This window comes from Pyxicephalus adspersus, chromosome 6, assembly GCF_032062135.1.
Source record: "Pyxicephalus adspersus chromosome 6, UCB_Pads_2.0, whole genome shotgun sequence".
NCBI lineage: Eukaryota > Metazoa > Chordata > Amphibia > Anura > Pyxicephalidae > Pyxicephalus > Pyxicephalus adspersus.
In genome coordinates, this window is record NC_092863.1 from 104,665,273 (window position 1) to 104,686,763 (window position 21,491).

General features: G+C 39.5%; 3 protein-coding genes across 3 annotated transcripts; 2 read left to right on the plus strand and 1 right to left on the minus strand.

The window, feature by feature from the left end:
• Window positions 1-397: 397 nt before the first annotated feature.
• On the plus strand, window positions 398-2,228 carry LOC140332631 (gamma-crystallin-3-like). The gene is made up of 3 exons (XM_072413828.1): window positions 398-458; window positions 765-1,007; window positions 1,712-2,228. Exons 1-3 carry the CDS (start codon window positions 450-452, stop codon window positions 1,982-1,984), a joined length of 525 nt encoding a protein of 174 aa, XP_072269929.1. The 5' UTR covers window positions 398-449; the 3' UTR covers window positions 1,985-2,228.
• A 5,929-nt stretch (window positions 2,229-8,157) lies between these two features.
• On the minus strand, window positions 8,158-9,346 carry LOC140332325 (gamma-crystallin-3-like). The gene is made up of 2 exons (XM_072413589.1): window positions 9,271-9,346; window positions 8,158-8,590 (listed from the first exon to the last, which is right to left on the minus strand). The coding sequence occupies exons 1-2, from the start codon at window positions 9,277-9,279 to the stop codon at window positions 8,213-8,215; spliced, it is 387 nt and encodes a 128-aa protein (XP_072269690.1). The 5' UTR covers window positions 9,280-9,346; the 3' UTR covers window positions 8,158-8,212.
• Window positions 9,347-18,785: 9,439 nt separating this feature from the next.
• Window positions 18,786-20,421, plus strand: LOC140332323 (gamma-crystallin-3-like). The gene is made up of 3 exons (XM_072413587.1): window positions 18,786-18,857; window positions 19,153-19,395; window positions 20,099-20,421. Exons 1-3 carry the CDS (start codon window positions 18,849-18,851, stop codon window positions 20,372-20,374), a joined length of 528 nt encoding a protein of 175 aa, XP_072269688.1. The 5' UTR covers window positions 18,786-18,848; the 3' UTR covers window positions 20,375-20,421.
• The last annotated feature ends 1,070 nt before the right edge of the window (window positions 20,422-21,491 follow it).

Below are 21,491 nucleotides of genomic sequence, written 5' to 3' on the forward strand. Positions count from 1 at the left end.
ACTTCAAGATTATTTGAGTCTAAAACAATATTACTTTGAATCCTGAATTTAGTCTTTAGCAGATCAGAGGGGTCTCTGCACAATATCTAGGGGGGTCAGATGTACAAATCACAGATTCTGATAAATTGATCATTATAGGTTACAAAGTCTGCAGTAGTCATGAGATCAATGTATACCAATAGTACACAGAAATACACAAAGACACACAAAGAGGCCAATTCCCATGATGCAAATTATTTGACACAGGTAAGGTAAGCTATTTTAACACTAATGTCAGCTAAATCCACCAAACAATAGTTGTAAAGAGAAAGTAAAACAGTAAAGGGAAAGCTATTCAATGTATATTCTGTGTCAGCAGGTGATGGTGTAAGCAGCGGAGAACTTATATAAAGCCCGGGCTGTTGCTGCTAGCAATATTGAACCCAGCATTGGAGTACACATCCAACAAAATGGGAAAGGTAAGCCCTACCAATGCTATTACTTTATTATGTAATAATATATATAATTAGATGAGAGTGTGGGCATGTGTCTATCATTGATCATTGGATGTTGTTGAATATAGAAGGCCAAAGGCATTTTGTAACAAAGAACGGTACTGCAGAGAAGAGCTGGAAGCTGGGTATTGGTGTCAGATTAAAGCAATAGCTTTCTTTTGCATTTTAATATTGAATTTTACTCTTGCCTTCCCAGATGTTTATTACTCTAAACGTAAAATTGGTTGGCTGCTCTCAAATGCCAACCTGAAAATTCCATCTTTTTCTCAGATTATCTTCTACGAGGACAGGAACTTCCAGGGTCGCTCCTACGAGTGTAGCTCTGAATGTTCGGATCTGTCCCCATTTTTCAGACGTTGCAACTCTATCCGTGTGGAAAGTGGGAACTGGATTCTGTATGAGCACCCAAACTACAGAGGACACCAGTACTTCCTCCATAGAGGAGAGTATCCTGACTTCCAGCAATGGATGGGCTACAATGACTCCATCAGGTCTTGTCGTCTGAGCCCTCAGGTAATACTACAGTTGTGTACCCTTTATTAAACAAATAGTATTGTTTTTATTTTCAACTTTTTTATTATATCAATAAATCAACTTCCTGCATCTTACCAACTTGAGTTAAGCCTTACCCACCAAAGCTATAGTCCCCAACGTATAAAGGCTGTTCCTCACAAAAACATACTCACTTATTGATACCCCCCTTTCCCTCAGTCCTCTTCCATTGTCCTCCGGATCTCAAAGCCCGATCCTGTCCACTGGACTAACAAGAGAATGCTTTGCTATTCCCCTGTGTGCCTAGAACTGAAAGGTGTTGTCCATCATCCAAAGTTGTTGTCTAACAAAAACACTCTACTGTGAGCTAAACTTTTTTGGATCTGAGCTCTTCAGTGCATTCTCGTTCCTATTAAGACTCCACTTGGAGTGTTGTGATACTATAATGTTGATATCATATGACTCACATGAGTACATTTTACTTGTAACACATGGAGAATGTAGTTTGGAGCGTGCATGCCAGACTTTCACCCTACAGTATAACACTGATGGTCATGGTGGGACCAGAGATGAAAGAAGATGTTTGTGTTGGGCTAAAGATCGCAAAAAAAATTAGAAATACTCTAAAATTTCCTTTCTTGTCCAAAACAATCCAAATTTTGGTAAGTGGCACATGTATGATATTATTACTTTTAATTTTATCATGGTGTAACTTATTTTAACAGCACCAAGGTTCCTTTAGAATCAGTATCTATGAGAAAGAAGACTTCCAAGGTCAGAAGATGGAATTCACTGAAGATTGTCCTCATGTCTATGAGAGATTCCGCAACCATGACATCCACTCCGTCCATGTCCAAGATGGCTACTGGATGTTCTATGAGGAACCCAACTACAGAGGACATCAGTATTACCTGGGACCTGGAGAATACAGGAGATTCACCAAATGGGGAGCCACAAGCCCCAGAATTGGGTCCTTCAGACGTCTCCAAAATTTTTAGTAAAGTGGCAGAATTATAACTTCTCTCCAATAAACCTGAAAAAAAAATGCTGTTAATATTTTTTTTATATATATTGAGTCATAGCTAAAGTTGGTCTAAATCCAAACACTAAAATCACATACAATGTAATGTGGTTGTTTTCAATATGTCCATACTATAATTAAGAAAACCACCGGAGATAGAAAAAAACATTATTTATTAAAATGTTTTAAACATAGGCAACAATAAATCAATTTAACAATAACTTAATTGTGCAATATCAATACTTACACAACCATGCAAGAAGTTTCGGTCAAAAGTCACACTTTTTACCATGAGGCTTATGACATTCAGTCACTTGTCATTTGCTTGGGACAAGGCTTCACAGTGCCTGATAGGAAAGGTAATAATATTGAACCGAGAGTCAAGCAACTTATGTGTTAATGACTCCAGTAAGGATGAGATTGTTTCCCATTGTAGTTTAATAGAGAGAGAGAGTTTGAAAGTAAATAGCATCTGCTCTGTAACTAGGGTCATTGGTGTTTCTGTAACTTACTTTTTTTTTAAAAGGTAATATTTTGTAATAAAAAACAAAAAGAATGAATTTAATATCCATAAACCTAAATGTAAAAATATCATTAACTCCAAATCCTTAAAAATTTTCCTTTAAAGTTTCCTTTAGCCAGCAACAGTACTTGCCAGACACCGGTCCCCCAATCTAACACCTCACTCTTCGCCTATAGCAAGCCCCCACTCGGTCTTTGGAGTTGCACCATCCAAGCACACGGTTGCCCCCAGGACTTTTGTATACAAGGAATGGTGTTTGGAGAAGGACCGACAGAGGATCAGGAGCCCACAGATAATGCAGAGCCAAATATTTCAGCAGAGGCAAATCCAGAATACAGAGCCAGAAGTCATTCATGGTTAATGAGTCCATTGGATGAGGTATACATGGGCAAGACAAAAGCAGAGTCGGGGTAACAGGCAAAAGGTCGGTCCAGGCAGGATACTATCACAGGGTCAGAAACAGTAAATCTAATGAAATAACACACCAGCAGTAGGTCAGCTCAGCAACTGCTGATTGTGAGAAGAAAAGTTATAAGGTCCTATCGGTCAATGGCTGGGCAGGATGAATCCCGGGACTAATCTGCTCCTAAAAATAGGTTCTGTGGATGCTGAGAAAGTACATCTCAGGCTGCATGGCTAAAAGGAAGAAGGTGATGCTGCTATATTCTGTTCTCCTTTTCTGCAAGTAATACCACAGGACAGAATAAACAGAGACATGTCTTGAGTTACTATGGCTGTGTGTGTCAGTTGCACACAAAAGCAGTTACCTGATAAACAACACATACACACCACAGATGGGGAAGAGAAGGTAGTTACTGGTCCATATTATATATTATATATAAGAATTATATAATATACATGGTACTTGGAGTCTTTGCCTAAAGTCCCGAGAAAATAAATGAGCTGAAATGCTTTCCATGTAAATTGGAAAGAGAAGAGACAAATGAAATACATAAATGACTGTCCAAACTTGATGAGACCGAAGACCAGCTTTTCTTGACTTGAGGAAACCTTCAAAATGACTTTCAGGTCTTGGGGAATCCCTGCTATAATTACTATATTCACAACTCACAGTACATTAGAGTGATGGTCATTGGGCAGATTTTCACCCTTACAGATAGCCAAAAGATCATTGGTGTGACCTAGGAGACACAAACTGCTAATTGCTTGAGGAACCCCTAGAAACTTCTGGAGGAGCCCTGGTTGAGAAACACTGCTGTAGACATACATCCAGGGGACAGATATTCCCAACTAGAAAAGCCTGTGCCAAGTGAAACACTGATCTAAGAGACGTTAAACTGTTTCTGACATCAAGTACTAGGAGTTGTGATTGAAATTTGGGAACTAGTTGAAATTTTGGAATGTTAATCCTTGTTAAGTTCCATATAAGACTAAGGCTACGTACACACGTGCAATTGTTCTCTTCCGATAATCGGCTCAGGGCCGATATTGTTCTCCTTACAGCGATCGTCGTCCAGAGTCTGAACGACCACCCTGGGCGATCCACTGACCATGGATGTAGAACGATCCTAATGGAAGTGAAGGGGGGAGAGGGCAGCGGTGTGCTGCTCCGTTGTTCTCCCACCTCCCTCTCCATAGAGCGGATCGGTGGTGTATGTACAACACTCTTTCATGCATCGTGCAGTCGTTAGTATTTGGAAAGGATTGTGAAAGATCCTTTCCAAAGACAATGATTGCAAGTGTGTACAAAGCTTAAGTCGTCATCGTAGTACTACTCTCGAACTTGATGGCCAGCTAATTAACATATGGTATAGGTACGGGACCCCTTTTCTCGTAGAAATTGCATTGGCCTCTAAGCCCAAGAACTCCAAGCCAATTATTAACCTTGCCCTGCGTACATGAGGGCTGCTAATTGTGCAGTGTGTTGGGGTGGAGAAGTTTTGTAATTGGGTGTTAGGAAACGCCTTTCGGGCCGGCCATCCATGCCGAGCGCCACCGCAGTATCTCCCACTGCCTATTTTGCCCAGCAATGTCACTTGCAGCAGCAAGGAGAGTTAGGAAATAGCAACAGCCCCTGCTTACTTTTAGCTGGTCAGCTTAATGTATTTTATTGGCAACCCGAGCACAGTCACGGAGAATAGCTGAAGGTTTTCTAGAGGCAGATTAGTTCCTGACATGGGATATTGTAGCCTCATTGCTCCCAGTCACCAGTGCCTGTCGTAGTGTTAAGCTGGGCTGACCTGCTACTGGTGTGTTATTTGTCTGATTTACTGTTCCTGACCCTGTGAGTTAATCCTGCCTCGACTGACCTTTTGCCTGTGACCCCGACTTTGGTTGTGTCTTTCCCCTGTGTATCTTGTCTAGTGGATGAATTACCTGTGTATGACCTCCCGCTCTGTATTCTGGACTTGGCTCTGTTGGAATCTAGGTACTGCTTTATTTGTGGCTCCTGGTCCTCTGCTGGCCCTTCCTCAGACACCATCCCTTGCTCACATAAGTCCTGGGGCCAACCGTGTGCTGGGAAATGAGACCAGTCTCCCAAAGGCTGAGCGGGGGCTTGCTATAGGTGAAGAGTGTGGTGTTAGATTGGGGGACCGGTGTCTGGCAAGTACTGTTGCTGGACCAGGGCCTTACATTGGTTTTACCTTAATTTTGAACAAGTGTGAATGTCTCGTGTTCATTTTGATATGCAGCTCAGGTAAATCCAGGTATATTTTAATTGGCCAAAGAAAAGGATGCTTTTGTAAATGAACCTGACCATGCCTGCTATCACGAACATCTCTCAGATGTCAGAGGTATCAGACATAAGAGCTTTTATTAATATAAATCAAATATTAAACAGAGCTACATTAATGCAAGCCCATAGATCAAGTTACATGAAACAATGAAGGATTTGATTGAGGAAACCATGTCATTCTCTTTGGGGAACCCTGAGAATAATTCGATATTAAGTGACAGAAATGAAACTCAAATAAAATTGAGACTTGGATTTGGAGGTTGGAAATTAGTTTGGCTCCTAACAATGTGCTTGAGTGACAACTCATGAATTATAGTTTTATCTGTATTTCCCAAATATAGATTCAAAAATGTCAATTAGGAAAAACATCAAGAAAATATTATATACAATATAGATTACAATTCTTGCTTAGCTTCAATAAATTAACTGTATATACTCAAATATAAACAGATCCAAATATAAACAGAGGTAACTACTTTTACCCTCTAAAAATACATTAAAACTACATTGACTCGAACATGAATTTTGGGGCAAAAAATAAGACTGTCTTACCGTCATTCAAGTAATCAATAGAAATGCCAATAAAATTAAATAAATTAATCAATAATGTGTTATTTTTAAAACATTTATTTAAAAGTTGGAAAAATAAGATCACGTGGACTTGGTATGATGATCTTATTCATCTTTTCATAAGTTAAATTATTTTGTACTTTTTAGTTGGTTATGATGGATCACATGCTTTTATTTCAATAGAATTTTAAGGAAAATAGGTTTGACAAGGAATTTATAAATAACATTCATGGGTAAAACAATTGCAACAGTTACACAAGTATAACACATCGTATCCTGTTAAATAACATTATTATTCATCATATTCCTGATGAGGAACTTGTGTCCCAATTCATCCTATTCTAAAAACAGCGGGTGGGGGGGTTGTAGGGGACAAAGGAAGAGAGAGAGGATTCCACATCAGGGAGGGTAAATAGCGAGACGCAGTGATTAATCCACGGGTCCCAGGTAAGAAAAATGTGTGGTGTATCTTTAAGGGTACATGTAAGCTTATCATTCACCATTATCCAATTTAGTTGGATTTATTGGAGCTAGTGGTATGAATGATGATTTCAATGCCTTTGCTAGCGCAATTCTGCCAGCCAGCAACACATAGTTGAAATTTTTTTTTTATTTATTTCGGCAAGGGCATTCTTCTGCTTTCTGGACTGGGAGATAGGAGGGGTATGTGTAACCTGGGATAGGACCACCAAATATGCTCCATGTCCCCTACACTCTCGCAACCAACCCCAGAAACATAGGTCAGAAGACCCTGGAAAGCCCTGAGTAATCCTGGTAGGAACCAAGTACCAATGCAGCAGGACCTTATAATTTAGTTCAATCAGACCCACATTGAGAGAGACTTTAGATATATTTCTTGCTATTTTGGTCCATACCTCCAATTCCCATGCTTGTTGTAAACCCCTTTTCCCAACACTTCAAATATGGAAGGTTGGAGGAAGAGGCCGATAAGGTTGAGTAAAGGATTGAAATCTGTCTGGATGAATCGCCTTGAGCTTTACAGGTGCTTTCGAATGGTGATTTACAATTGGGGGGTCTACCCTGGGACATTTTGGAGCTTTCAAAGGATTAACTAAATATTTTCACTACAGAAATTAGATCTCTCACTGGTATTTGTCAGCCCCTCCACAGGTGATACCCTAGTGTTGGGGCAACTTCCTATGGCAATTGCTAGTGGCTCATTTGCCAGTGCAAATAACGGGGGAGAGGGGGAAACCTTGCCTAGAGCCTTTTTTGATAGCAAATGTATCCAATAGGAAACCTCCCAAAGAGACCCTTGCTGCTGGGTCTGTGTATAGAGTAGTCAGGAGCGGCAGGGAAACACCCCCAAAATTCATATGTTTCAGAACGTAGAAGAGCTAGTCCCAAGACAGGCTGTCAAATGATTTTTGGAGATCTATAGAGAAAAGCATGGCTTTCCAGAATGAGTTTTTGTCCCAGTTGGTTGACACCTCTGAGATCAAGTCAATGGATCTCCTGGTTGGTCAGGGGCTTGGTGGAAAGCAATGAAACCTACCTGATCGGGGTGGATATATCAGCTGAGGAAGTTTAGTCTGTCTGAGTTTAATCAGACAGATAGGATGTTAGTCATGATCTTTAAATCACAAATGATATCGGGCGATAGTTGGATACGGACGAATGGTCTTTGCCCAGCTTAGGGATCACACTGATGTGGGCTAGATTGGCCTCACTTTTTAGATTCTCGCCATCACAAAATGCATTTTTTACCAGAGGTGGGCTTAATTTAACTTGGTAAAAAGGGATATGAAAAGCCATTAGGACTTGATGCGCTATTGGTTTTTAAAAGTGTTTCAGGACCTGTAGTGTTTCCCCCAAGTAAAGGTGTCCTCCAACCTCTGTTTATGGGCATTCTTAAGTTTGGAGGTGTTTAGAGCCCTGAAAAAACCCTCAGCTGCCACATGAGTCACACAGTTTATGATAGAAGTCACTAAATTCAGAATTAATTGGAATCAAATGACTAAATTTGATGACTAAATTTGACAAAATCTTGACTTGTACTTGAATCTATACTTGAGTAACTGTAAGGTTCAGAGTATAAAGGTTTCAATGTTTATTCATATCATGCTGTAACATCAGTCTGAGGCATTTTTAGGATCATTCAGAAATTGTTGCAGGTGCACTTGACCTGATTTAAACCTGCTTTACCTGGCTGTGTATGAAGAAATGCAATTCTAAAGTGAACAAAACCCATCAACACTGAGAGGTTCTCTTTAAGAAAAAAAAAATATTTGTGTCTTACCTTGATAACAGGTCACATCATTTTCTATGTTATCACTAATATTTACATTATGCTATTGAAAAAAGCTTTTGTGAGCATATGTAAAAATACACACATTAATCACATTTTTAATTAATTTATTGACAATCAAAAAACTTACTATATCTTTAAAAATTTAATAGAAATGATGGAGACGCCTGAAGGACCCAATTCTGGGGGTTGTAGCACCCCATTCGGTGTATCTCTTGTATTCTCCGGGTCTCAGGTAATACTGACGTCCTCTATAGTTGGGCTCTTCATAGAACATCCAGTAGCCATCTTGACGACAAGACTTGATAGAGTCATTGTAGCCCATCCATTGCTGGAAGTCAGGATACTCTCCTCTATGGAGGAAGTACTGGTGTCCTCTGTAGTTGGGGTGCTCATACAGGATCCAGTTCCCACTTTCCACGCGGATGGAGTTGCAACGTCTGAAGAATGGGGACAGGTCAGGACATTCAGAGATACACTCATAGGAGCGACCCTGGAAGTTTCTGTCTTCGTAAAAGATGATCTGAGGAATAAAAATGTTGAACCTTCCTTTTAAAAACCATAAAAGTGTTTTTATATTTATTCCTACTAACAAAATGATCGATTTTTAACAATAATACATTTATGGATCCAATAGTGGAGACGTATTGGAGTCCAATGTCAAACAGAACTGGGGAAAAACAGAGTGGGCAAAAGTTTTTGATCCCTGGTGGAATCCTCTTTGGTATCAATCATTGTTCTTCTAATATCAGCATTTCTTCCCCAGGTTCCTTGAACATAGAAACAACTACTCTAAATAATTTTGTTTAGCTGTCTGTATGGGGTGCAAAGTGGGTTTCTACTATTCATTAATATTGTAAGGGGTTCTCCTGTCATCGATGGCCACCAAATGGACCATTATACCGACCACCAATGCAGGACATCACCTTTCTACTGACCACCAACATAAGGAGGGTTTCTTAACTTCACACCAATGTATAGATGACACTAGAACTTCCATTATCTGCAACTTTAACTACCATTATTATTATTATTCATTTCTTTTCTTGAATATTACTGAAAACAAGATTGTTTTTACTCAAGCAGTAAATAAGGTCAACATCCCAATAGAAACCAAGACACTTAACCTTGGCAGAGGATCTGAAAGACCAGTAGGGAGTAACAATTCCCAAAAACAACAAAAATAAGTGTATAAGCACTTACCTTTCCCATTTTGCTTGAGTTGTCACCGTGGTATCTGCTGTTTGCACCAGTAACTGCTAGGAATAACCTTGTCCTTATATACTGTATATCCTATATCCTTTCCGCACTCACATGCTGACACTGTGCATTGTATAGAGTATGAATGGCTTTTACCCTTTTCTATTGTTCTATAGCTATTGTCTATATCTTTCTGGGTGCATCAGCATTCACATTTATCACACTTGAACAAGCCACGCACACATGTCTATGATGTCTATGATGTGTACATGTATCCTTGTTATATGTGAAAGCATCAACTGGCTCTAACTCCTGTACACCCCCTACATACCAGAGGGTTTTTTATATTGCAACTATAGGCTTGTTCATTCACCAATAACTTTGTTTTACTTAAAATAACTAAGTAGTATATATATATAGTGGCTTTAAAAGTATTCAGACACCCTTTATTTTTTTTTTAATTTTGTTATTATGTAGCCAAATGCTACATTTTTTTCTTATTCTAAACTCAGTACCCCTTAATGACAAAGTGAAAATAGACTCTTGGTCATATTTGTAAATTAAATAAAAAAAGAAAAAACTTTATTTTCAGGCTTTATATTGTATATATCTATTTGTATTATTGTGCTGATTTAATTGTTTAATTTTTTATGTGTTAGCTTTTTTTGTTGAGGGGCTCCTAGTAGTTATAATGAAGGATTGTCCTTACTGGCATTCTTTTATACCAATATTGGTGACTTTAGAGCTCATTTTATTTAATAACTATCCACCATGTTGGCCCAAAACCATCAGTCTCTATGTCTATGAAGTTGATCAACTCTACCATAAGGCAATCAAATATTTCCAGGATTCAATTTTTTTTAGGTTGATTAAATACTAATAACCAGTTGTATTCTGTTCAATTGTTAACATGTCCAGCCTTAAAAAATACTGAGTTGGCTACAAATAGCAAAAGTCTATTCCACATGACTCAGGAACCTAGAATGTCCTCAGGCTCACCCTTACCCTCCGACCACCTGTGCCAATCCCCTTTGTGTCCCGCTTTCCATCCCTACAAATAACACATACACCACACGTTTGAGAAATAGCCAGATGACTGTTTATTAACTAAAACATTTATGATTTATGGAGAATGCCATACAAGGAAAACATTTTATTATACACATATCAACATCCCCCCCATATTTATACCCCATTAACAATTGCCTTACCCCCTAGCATAAAACTTACCATTACTCTTCTACAGGTTGCAGGTCCTTGATGGCTTCGCCCACTTCACATATTCTTACAGTATAAGGTGTGCGCCCACTCCTAAATATTTGTACCCAGCTAAATATTCTTGTACCGGCTCTAGATTTTCACTTTACTCACAACCTCCTCCACTTCCCCTTAAAGGGCCACAACATCATAAACTTGGAAATATCACATCTAAGATGGATCTCCCTACCTGTCAAAAGACCACTCCTGGGATGCCCCCCAAGGATCCCAAGCACCCCAATCCATTTTCCCCCATGCTCACTTCACTCCCTTCATTCCCCTACTAATGTACGGGTGGGAGGGAAGCTTGCACCTTCCTCAGCTAACTGCTAACCTTGCTTTCTGTTTCACTACTTTTGCCCTTCACCCCCTTACACTCAAATCCACCCACCCTCTACCTGTCTCACCTTTCTCCTCCTCCTTTCCCCTTTAACACTTCACCTTCCCGTATCCCATGGACTTCTGGGCTCTATGCTTCCCTCTTCTTTTCATCAACTCCAGGGCACTTTTTTTGCTGTAAAATTATTGTCTGTGTATGAAAGGAAGGAAGCTAAACTTATTTTCCTCCAGAGAGAGAGTGAATGCCATAATTGGCAAGGGCCATAAAGTTAATAACTTTGCACCAAGTTTACTACTTGGACTGTTTATATATTATACATGGTTACCATATCATGGTGATATATCTCAAATATACCATATCTATCCCTTTCTGGAGTCTGTATAACTTTTAATATCATTGTATATATATATATATATATATATATATATATATAATTACTATATCCACAGTTCACAGTATATTAGTGTGTTAGTCAAGAACAATGCCTCTTATGTGTCCTGTGTTCAGCTTTCAGGATCATCTGCTGCAGGTGTTGCTCTGCAAATAATCAGACAAAGCATTAACTACCTATACTACAATTAATACATTTAAGCTAATATAATTATATGGGATCACCTAAATTACCTCTCAAATGCAATTTTTTAGCCCCTAGGAACAGTAAATTTGCCAACATTAAATCTCATTTTCCTTGTACTGTAGAAGTCCAGTTGAACAGTTTAGGTCTAATTGCTAGAGACTTCTTTCACAAACTTTATTACACTACGAGGGGGTGCTGAGAAGTTCCTGGCTTTTCCAGATAAAATAGAAAACTGAGTGTGGGGGCATATGACAGCCTAATATCTTAGAATGTAACTGTGCAAATATCAGATCTTTGCAATTCTTAAAACTGTTTTTTCTTTTAGTGAGAAGCTGTGATGGCCGAGGCACAAGCAAGTTTCACGTCGTTGGAGTTACGGGCTGTCATGAAGTTTTTGTTTCTCCGGGGAAAGTCAGCAAAGGACATTCACACTGAGATGTCACAAACACTGGGGGAGAAGTGTCCTTCCTACAGCACTGTCACAACCTGGATATCTTGTTTCAAGACCGGGCATTTCACCGTTGAAGATGAGCCCCGCAGTGTGCGCCCCCCAACCTCAACTGACCCGGCAACCTGTGATGTCCATGAGCTGATTATTGAGGACCGGTGAATATCCACAAAAAAGATCGCCCAGATACTTGACATCTCATGGGAACATGTTGGGTTTGTTATCACCACTATCCTAGACATGGTAAGCTTTCAGCGAAGTGGGTGCCAAAATGTTTCAACAGTGATCAGAAGAAGGAACGAGTTGAAGTATCCGAAGCCGTTTTGGCCCATTTTGATGCTGCACAAGACTTTTTGGCTAGGTTAGTGACTGAGGATGAAACCTGGCTCCACATCTATGATCCTGAAACCAAGGAACGGTCAAAGGAATGGCACCACAGCGGGTGGTTCCGAACCCAGAAATCAGCCAAAAAAGTCATGTCGTCTGTTTTCTGGGATGAAGACGGTTTTCTGTTTGTGGACTACCTACCACAGGGCTCTAGTGTCACTGGACAGTATTATGCTAACCTCCTGGGCCAGCTGAAGGAGGCAATTAGGACGCAACACCGTGGAAAGTTGACCAAAGGACAATGCACCTGCGCACACGTCCAACATTGTGGCTGCCAGATTGAATACCCTGGGGTTCCAATTGGTCCACCATCCCCCCTACTCACCTGACCTGGCCCCTTCGGACAATTATTTGTTCCCAAATTTGAATAAGCACCTGAAGGGGAATGTTTTTAAGACGTTAGGAGGCTGCCTAATGTTGGCCCAACCAAATGACTTTTATTTGAACGGTTGAGAAAAGCTGCAACTACGCTGTACCAAGCACATCAGTCTCAGGGGGAAAATGTTGAATAAATGTGTTATTTCATAACTCTGGCTCCCTTTTTTCTGGGCAAAGCCAGGAACTTATCAGCACCTCCTCGTACATAGCTGGTATCATCTATAAACATGGAGATCCTGTTATTATTTCCAAGCTTTATATTATATAACATTTTGCATAAAACACATACTCAAATACACAGATGTCAGCCCATGCAAGTGACTGCTGTAGGTTTTTTGTTTCAGTTAGCAGTCTAGGTATGGCATTAGAGTGCTGATCTAAGAGAAAACATATGAACAATAGACACAAAGAGACACAGAACAAACCTCAATATTGTGGAACGGTTGTTCATTAGGATTGGGTGAAACCTAAACACATGAGTATCAGTTCAGGGTATATAAAGGCCACATTGCCCTAGCTATGTACCAGTGCAGACCTACAGGAGCACAGCAACAAACCAAGCACCATGGGAAAGGTAAGAAGGCTTTAAAAAATATATTAGGGAAAATAAATGTATTTTAGATATTACCTGCATAATTATGTTTTAATTTTAGCTAGTCATTTACAACTAAAAATGCATAGCCACAGCAATAATATTGGATTGCTCCTATTATGTGACTATAAAGGTCTCTGCTGTTCAGTAAAGGGTTTCCTCATGATTTTGGAGATGCATGTAGGACTGTGTACTTTTTTCAGCAAAAAGAACATTTTTTGAGGTCAGGTACTGGATGCTAAAATGCTAAAATTTATCATGATTTATCATTCAACAGATCATCTTCTACGAGGACAGGAACTTCCAGGGTCGCTCCTACGAGTGTAGCTCTGAATGTCCCGACCTGTCCCCATTCTTCAGACGTTGCAACTCCATCCGTGTGGAAAGCGGGAACTGGATCCTGTATGAGCACCCCAACTACAGAGGACACCAGTACTTCCTCCATAGGGGAGAGTATCCTGACTTCCAGCAATGGATGGGCTACAATGACTCCATTAGGTCTTGTCGTCTGAGCCCCCAGGTCCATAACTCAAATATCCAATGGATTCATTGGAAACAAAACTTTTGGACTTTTGGCCTGTTATACTAACATGTGTTGGGTCACCGGCATCAGGATCTCAAGCTACTTTGATGTCCATATCAGAAGCTTTGTCTCAGATCTAGGAGCAATTCAACAGTTTAATTGACATTTTATAACATTGTATTACCTGGGGGCTCACACGACAAGACTTGATAGAGTCATTGTAGCCCATCCATTGCTGGAAGTCAGGATACTCTCCTCTATGGAGGAAGTACTGGTGTCCTCTGTAGTTGGGGTGCTCATACAGGATCCAGTTCCCACTTTCCACGCGGATGGAGTTGCAATGTCTAAAGAATGGGGACAGATCAGGACATTCAGAGATACACTCGTAGGAGCGACCCTGGAAGTTTCTGTCTTCGTAAAAGATGATCTGAGGAATAAAAATGTTGAACCCTACTTTTAAAAACCATAAAAGTGTTTTTATATTTATTCCTACTAACAAAATGATCGGTTTTTAACAATAATACATTTATGGATCCAATAGTGGAGAAGTATTGGAGTCCAATGTCAAACAGAACTGGGGAAAAACAGAGTGGGCAAAAGTTTTTGATCCCTGGTGGAATCCTCTTTGGTATCAATCATTGTTCTTCTAATATCAGCATTTCTTCCCCAGGTTCCTTGAACATAGAAACAACTACTCTAAATAATTTTGTTTAGCTGTCTGTATGGGGTGCAAAGTGGGTTTCTACTATTCATTAATATTGTAAGGGGTTCTCCTGTCATCGATGGCCACCAAATGGACCATTATACCGACCACCAATGCAGGACATCACCTTTCTACTGACCACCAACATAAGGAGGGTTTCTTAACTTCACACCAATGTATAGATGACACTAGAACTTCCATTATCTGCAACTTTAACTACCATTATTATTATTATTCATTTCTTTTCTTGAATATTACTGAAAACAAGATTGTTTTTACTCAAGCAGTAAATAAGGTCAACATCCCAATAGAAACCAAGACACTTAACCTTGGCAGAGGATCTGAAAGACCAGTAGGGAGTAACAATTCCCAAAAACAACAAAAATAAGTGTATAAGCACTTACCTTTCCCATTTTGCTTGAGTTGTCACCGTGGTATCTGCTGTTTGCACCAGTAACTGCTAGGAATAACCTTGTCCTTATATACTGTATATCCTATATCCTTTCCGCACTCACATGCTGACACTGTGCATTGTATAGAGTATGAATGGCTTTTACCCTTTTCTATTGTTCTATAGCTATTGTCTATATCTTTCTGGGTGCATCAGCATTCACATTTATCACACTTGAACAAGCCACGCACACATGTCTATGATGTCTATGATGTGTACATGTATCCTTGTTATATGTGAAAGCATCAACTGGCTCTAACTCCTGTACACCCCCTACATACCAGAGGGTTTTTTATATTGCAACTATAGGCTTGTTCATTCACCAATAACTTTGTTTTACTTAAAATAACTAAGTAGTATATATATATAGTGGCTTTAAAAGTATTCAGACACCCTTTATTTTTTTTTTAATTTTGTTATTATGTAGCCAAATGCTACATTTTTTTCTTATTCTAAACTCAGTACCCCTTAATGACAAAGTGAAAATAGACTCTTGGTCATATTTGTAAATTAAATAAAAAAAGAAAAAACTTTATTTTCAGGCTTTATATTGTATATATCTATTTGTATTATTGTGCTGATTTAATTGTTTAATTTTTTATGTGTTAGCTTTTTTTGTTGAGGGGCTCCTAGTAGTTATAATGAAGGATTGTCCTTACTGGCATTCTTTTATACCAATATTGGTGACTTTAGAGCTCATTTTATTTAATAACTATCCACCATGTTGGCCCAAAACCATCAGTCTCTATGTCTATGAAGTTGATCAACTCTACCATAAGGCAATCAAATATTTCCAGGATTCAATTTTTTTTAGGTTGATTAAATACTAATAACCAGTTGTATTCTGTTCAATTGTTAACATGTCCAGCCTTAAAAAATACTGAGTTGGCTACAAATAGCAAAAGTCTATTCCACATGACTCAGGAACCTAGAATGTCCTCAGGCTCACCCTTACCCTCCGACCACCTGTGCCAATCCCCTTTGTGTCCCGCTTTCCATCCCTACAAATAACACATACACCACACGTTTGAGAAATAGCCAGATGACTGTTTATTAACTAAAACATTTATGATTTATGGAGAATGCCATACAAGGAAAACATTTTATTATACACATATCAACATCCCCCCCATATTTATACCCCATTAACAATTGCCTTACCCCCTAGCATAAAACTTACCATTACTCTTCTACAGGTTGCAGGTCCTTGATGGCTTCGCCCACTTCACATATTCTTACAGTATAAGGTGTGCGCCCACTCCTAAATATTTGTACCCAGCTAAATATTCTTGTACCGGCTCTAGATTTTCACTTTACTCACAACCTCCTCCACTTCCCCTTAAAGGGCCACAACATCATAAACTTGGAAATATCACATCTAAGATGGATCTCCCTACCTGTCAAAAGACCACTCCTGGGATGCCCCCCAAGGATCCCAAGCACCCCAATCCATTTTCCCCCATGCTCACTTCACTCCCTTCATTCCCCTACTAATGTACGGGTGGGAGGGAAGCTTGCACCTTCCTCAGCTAACTGCTAACCTTGCTTTCTGTTTCACTACTTTTGCCCTTCACCCCCTTACACTCAAATCCACCCACCCTCTACCTGTCTCACCTTTCTCCTCCTCCTTTCCCCTTTAACACTTCACCTTCCCGTATCCCATGGACTTCTGGGCTCTATGCTTCCCTCTTCTTTTCATCAACTCCAGGGCACTTTTTTTGCTGTAAAATTATTGTCTGTGTATGAAAGGAAGGAAGCTAAACTTATTTTCCTCCAGAGAGAGAGTGAATGCCATAATTGGCAAGGGCCATAAAGTTAATAACTTTGCACCAAGTTTACTACTTGGACTGTTTATATATTATACATGGTTACCATATCATGGTGATATATCTCAAATATACCATATCTATCCCTTTCTGGAGTCTGTATAACTTTTAATATCATTGTATATATATATATATATATATATATATATATATAATTACTATATCCACAGTTCACAGTATATTAGTGTGTTAGTCAAGAACAATGCCTCTTATGTGTCCTGTGTTCAGCTTTCAGGATCATCTGCTGCAGGTGTTGCTCTGCAAATAATCAGACAAAGCATTAACTACCTATACTACAATTAATACATTTAAGATAATATAACTATATGGGATCACCTAAATTACCTCTCAAATGCAATTTTTTTAGCCCCTAGGAACAGTAAATTTGCCAACATTAAATCTCATTTCCCTTGTACTGTAGATGTCCAATTAAACAGTTTAGGTCTAATTGCTAGAGACTTCTTTTACAAACTTTATTACACTACGAGGTGGTGATGAGAAGTTCCCGGCTTTTCCAGATGAAATAGAAAAATGAGTGTGGGGGTATATGACAGCCTAATATCTTAGAATGTAACTGTGCAAATATCAGGTCTTTGCAATTCTTAAAACTACTTTTTCTTTTAGTGAGAAGCTGTGATTGCAGAGGCACAAGCAAGTTTCACGTCGTTGGAGTTACGGGTCGTCATGAAGTTTTTGTTTCTCCAGGGAAAGTCAGCAAAGGACATTCACACTGAGATGTCACAAACACTGGGGGAGAAGTGTCCTTCCTACAGCACTGTCATAACCTGGATATCTTGTTTCAAGACTGGGCATTTCACCGTTGAAGATGAGCCCCGCAGTGCGCGCCCAACCTCAACTGACTCGGCAACCTGCGATGCTGTCCATGAGCTGGTTATTGAGGACCGGCGAATATCCGCAAAAAAGATAGCCCAGATACTTGACATCTCACAGGAATGTGTTGGGTTTGTTATCACCACTATCCTTGACATGCGCAAGCTTTCAGCGAAGTGGGTGCCAAAATGTTTGAACAGTGATCAGAAGAAGGAACTAGTTGAAGCATCCAAAGCTGTTTTGGCCCATTTTGAAGCTGCACAGGACTTTTTGGCTAGGTTAGTGAGTGAGGATTGTGACTGAGTGACTGAAGCCTGGCTCCACATCTATGATCCTGAAACCAAGGAACAGTCAAAGGAATGGCGCCACAGCGGGTCCCATGGCAGAAGAAGTTCCAAACCCAGAAATCGTCCAAAAAAGTAATGGCATCTGTTTTCTGGGACAAGGACGGTATTCTGATGGTGGACTACCTACCTCAGGGATCTAGTATCACCAGACAGTATTATGCTAACCTCCTGGACCAGCTGAGGGAGGCAATTAGGACAAAACCCTGTGGAAAATCGACCGAAGGGATCCTTTCTTTGCAGGACAATACACCTGCGCACATGTCCAAGGTTGTGGCTGCCAAATTGAACACCCTGGCTTTCCAATTGGTCCACCATCCCCCCTACTCACCTTACCCGGCCCCTTCGGACTATTTTCTGTTCCCGGATTTGAAGAAGCACCTGAAATGGCAATGTTTTGAGGACATTTCTGACTTTTATTTGAACGGTCTAGAAAAGCTGCAACTACACTGTACCAAGTGCATCAGTCTCAGGGGGGAATATATGGAATAAATGTGTTTTTTCATAACTCTGTCCCTCTTCTTTCTGGGCAAAGCCAGAAACTTCTCAGCACCTCCTCGTACATAGCTGGTATCATCTATAAACATGGAGATCCTGTTATTATTTCCAAGCTTTATATTATATAACATTTTGCATAAAACACATACTCAAAAACACAGATGTCAGCCCATTCAAGTGACTGCTGTAAGTTTTTTTGTTTCAGTTAGCAGTCTAGGTAAGGCATTAGAGTGCTGATCCGAGAGAAAACATATGAACAATAGACACAAAGAGACACAGAACAAACCTCAATATTGTGGAACGGTTGTTCATTAGGATTGGGTGAAACCTAAACACATGAGTATCAGTTCAGGGTATATAAAGGCCACATTGCCCTAGCTATGTACCAGTGCAGACCTACAGGAGCACAGCAACAAACCAAGCACCATGGGAAAGGTAAGAAGGCTTTAAAAAATATATTAGGGAAAATAAATGTATTTTAGATATTACCTGCATAATTATGTTTTAATTTTAGCTAGTCATTTACAACTAAAAATGCATAGCCACAGCAATAATATTGGATTGCTCCTATTATGTGACTATAAAGGTCTCTGCTGTTCAGTAAAGGGTTTCCTCATGATTTTGGAGATGCATGTAGGACTGTGTACTTTTTTCAGCAAAAAGAACATTTTTTGAGGTCAGGTACTGGATGCTAAAATGCTAAAATTTATCATGATTTATCATTCAACAGATCATCTTCTACGAGGACAGGAACTTCCAGGGTCGCTCCTACGAGTGTAGCTCTGAATGTCCCGACCTGTCCCCATTCTTCAGACGTTGCAACTCCATCCGTGTGGAAAGCGGGAACTGGATCCTGTATGAGCACCCCAACTACAGAGGACACCAGTACTTCCTCCATAGGGGAGAGTATCCTGACTTCCAGCAATGGATGGGCTACAATGACTCCATTAGGTCTTGTCGTCTGAGCCCCCAGGTGATACCATGCTATGCATTATAGATTAAGGGTCAAAGCCTCCCATGGCCATTGATAGGGCCCTATTATGAGTGTTTTGTACAAGGTTGTCTCATTATATAAGGTTAAATGCAGGTCCCGCCAAGAAAAACTGCACCTTCCCCTTGCCAATTCCACTTTCCCTTGTTTGAAGGACAAAATTCATGAGTTTGTAAATTCAACAAAAATTTGACAAAATTCAATTTAGCTTTAGCTAAATTTAACTTAAAGGGCAACATTGCAATTTATACCCATTCACAGTAATTGTTCTCCAATTCTAGGTAAGACTGTGATAGAATCAAGGTTTTCTTCCATAAGGACAGGTACAAAAGTTATGTCCAACTTTTGTAGAAATACAAGGTTTGGATCATTGTTTACGTAGAGGTTTCTGATTGGCCCAGAAAACAAAACCAAACATTGAAATCAATTTGGGCCATAATTTTGTAGAATTTACCAGGAATTCATATTGCATGGTGAAATTTTACTTAATTTGTTTTGAATCAAATTTTCTATTTCTAATAGAGTTTTGACAAAATCCAGTTTCCATGTTCATCCGTACAACTCCTACTCCTAAAAAAGCTTTAGGTTGGGTTGGAGTTTCACCTTCAATAGTAGGAATATTTTGACAACTTACATTCTTTTAACATTTCTTTTTGTTTTATTCTGGTCTTATTTATTTTAACAGCACCAAGGATCCTTCAGAATGAGGATCTACGAGAGGGAAGACTTCCGAGGTCAGATGATGGAGTTCACTGAAGATTGTCCTCAGGTCTATGAGAGATTCCGCAACCATGACATCCACTCCGTCAATGTCCAAGATGGCTACTGGATGTTCTATGAGGAGCCAAACTACAAAGGACTTCAGTATTACCTGAGACCTGGAGAATACAAAAAATTCACCGAATGGGGAGCCACAACCCCCAGAGTTGGGTCCTTCAGACGTCTCCATCATTTTCAATAAAAATAGAAAAAATGTTTTTTTCCTACAATAAATCTTATATGAAATAACTTGAAGTGTATGTGTATGTGTATGCAATGACAATATCTAAGTGTAGCAATAATCAAATGTGATTCCAGCCATTAGAACACATAATGACCAATAAAAACATTAACTACAATAATTCCAAAGTAGAATAATTTATTGCTGAATGTTCCTCCTGCATACAATGATCTGTTGAAGTAAGCATTCTCTCAATTGATTATTGACCTTGACTTAAATATTGCAGTGCAACTTCAATGATTGATGGTGTATCCTACAATGACAATGTTATTATTATTATAGAGTATTTATATAGCACCATCATATTAAGCAGCACTGTACAAAGTTCATAGTCATGTCACTAACTGTCCCTCAAAGGAGCTCACAATCTAATGTCCCTACTATAGTCATATGTGGTTAATGTAGTCTAAGGTCAATTTTTTTTTTTTTGAGGGGGAAGCCAATAACTTAACTGCATGTTTTTGGGAGGAAACCCACGCAGACACAGGGAGAACCTGCAAACTCCATGCAGATAGTGCCCTGGGTGGGATTCGAACCTGGGACCTAGCGCTGCAAAGGCTGGAGTGCTAACCCCTGAGCCACCATGCTGCCCATAACATAACGTTCCCATAACTCACTTGAGCTGAAAAAGCTGCCCAGATGAATGCATGAGAGTTTATATTCCAAGCATTTTTTTCTCAAAAATCAGTAGATTTTGGCAAAATTCAGCATTTTTGGTTAAATCTGTGAGGGGGTTTGTGGTTTCTAAAAAAATAATAAGAGTCCTGAGTGTTGGGAAAGATCAATTCATTTGTTATTGCTAATTATTCCCTGTTTATTGGACCCTTATTATTTTATATTGTTATTTTATTTTTTTATTACCTTTTTTTTTAAGAATGTAAGGGCAGGTTCACACTTACTTTTGGCACTGGAGCATTGCTCTCGAGCATTCGTCTGCACATGTGAAAGCTGCTCACCGTGGCCCCTATTAGTTCCTTATAGGGCTGGTGCAGGACAATGTTACATGTAGAATTTCCCCAAGCATGAGCAGTTCCTGCAACTTCACTGTGGGTGTGAATTAAGCCTAAAACAGTGAATA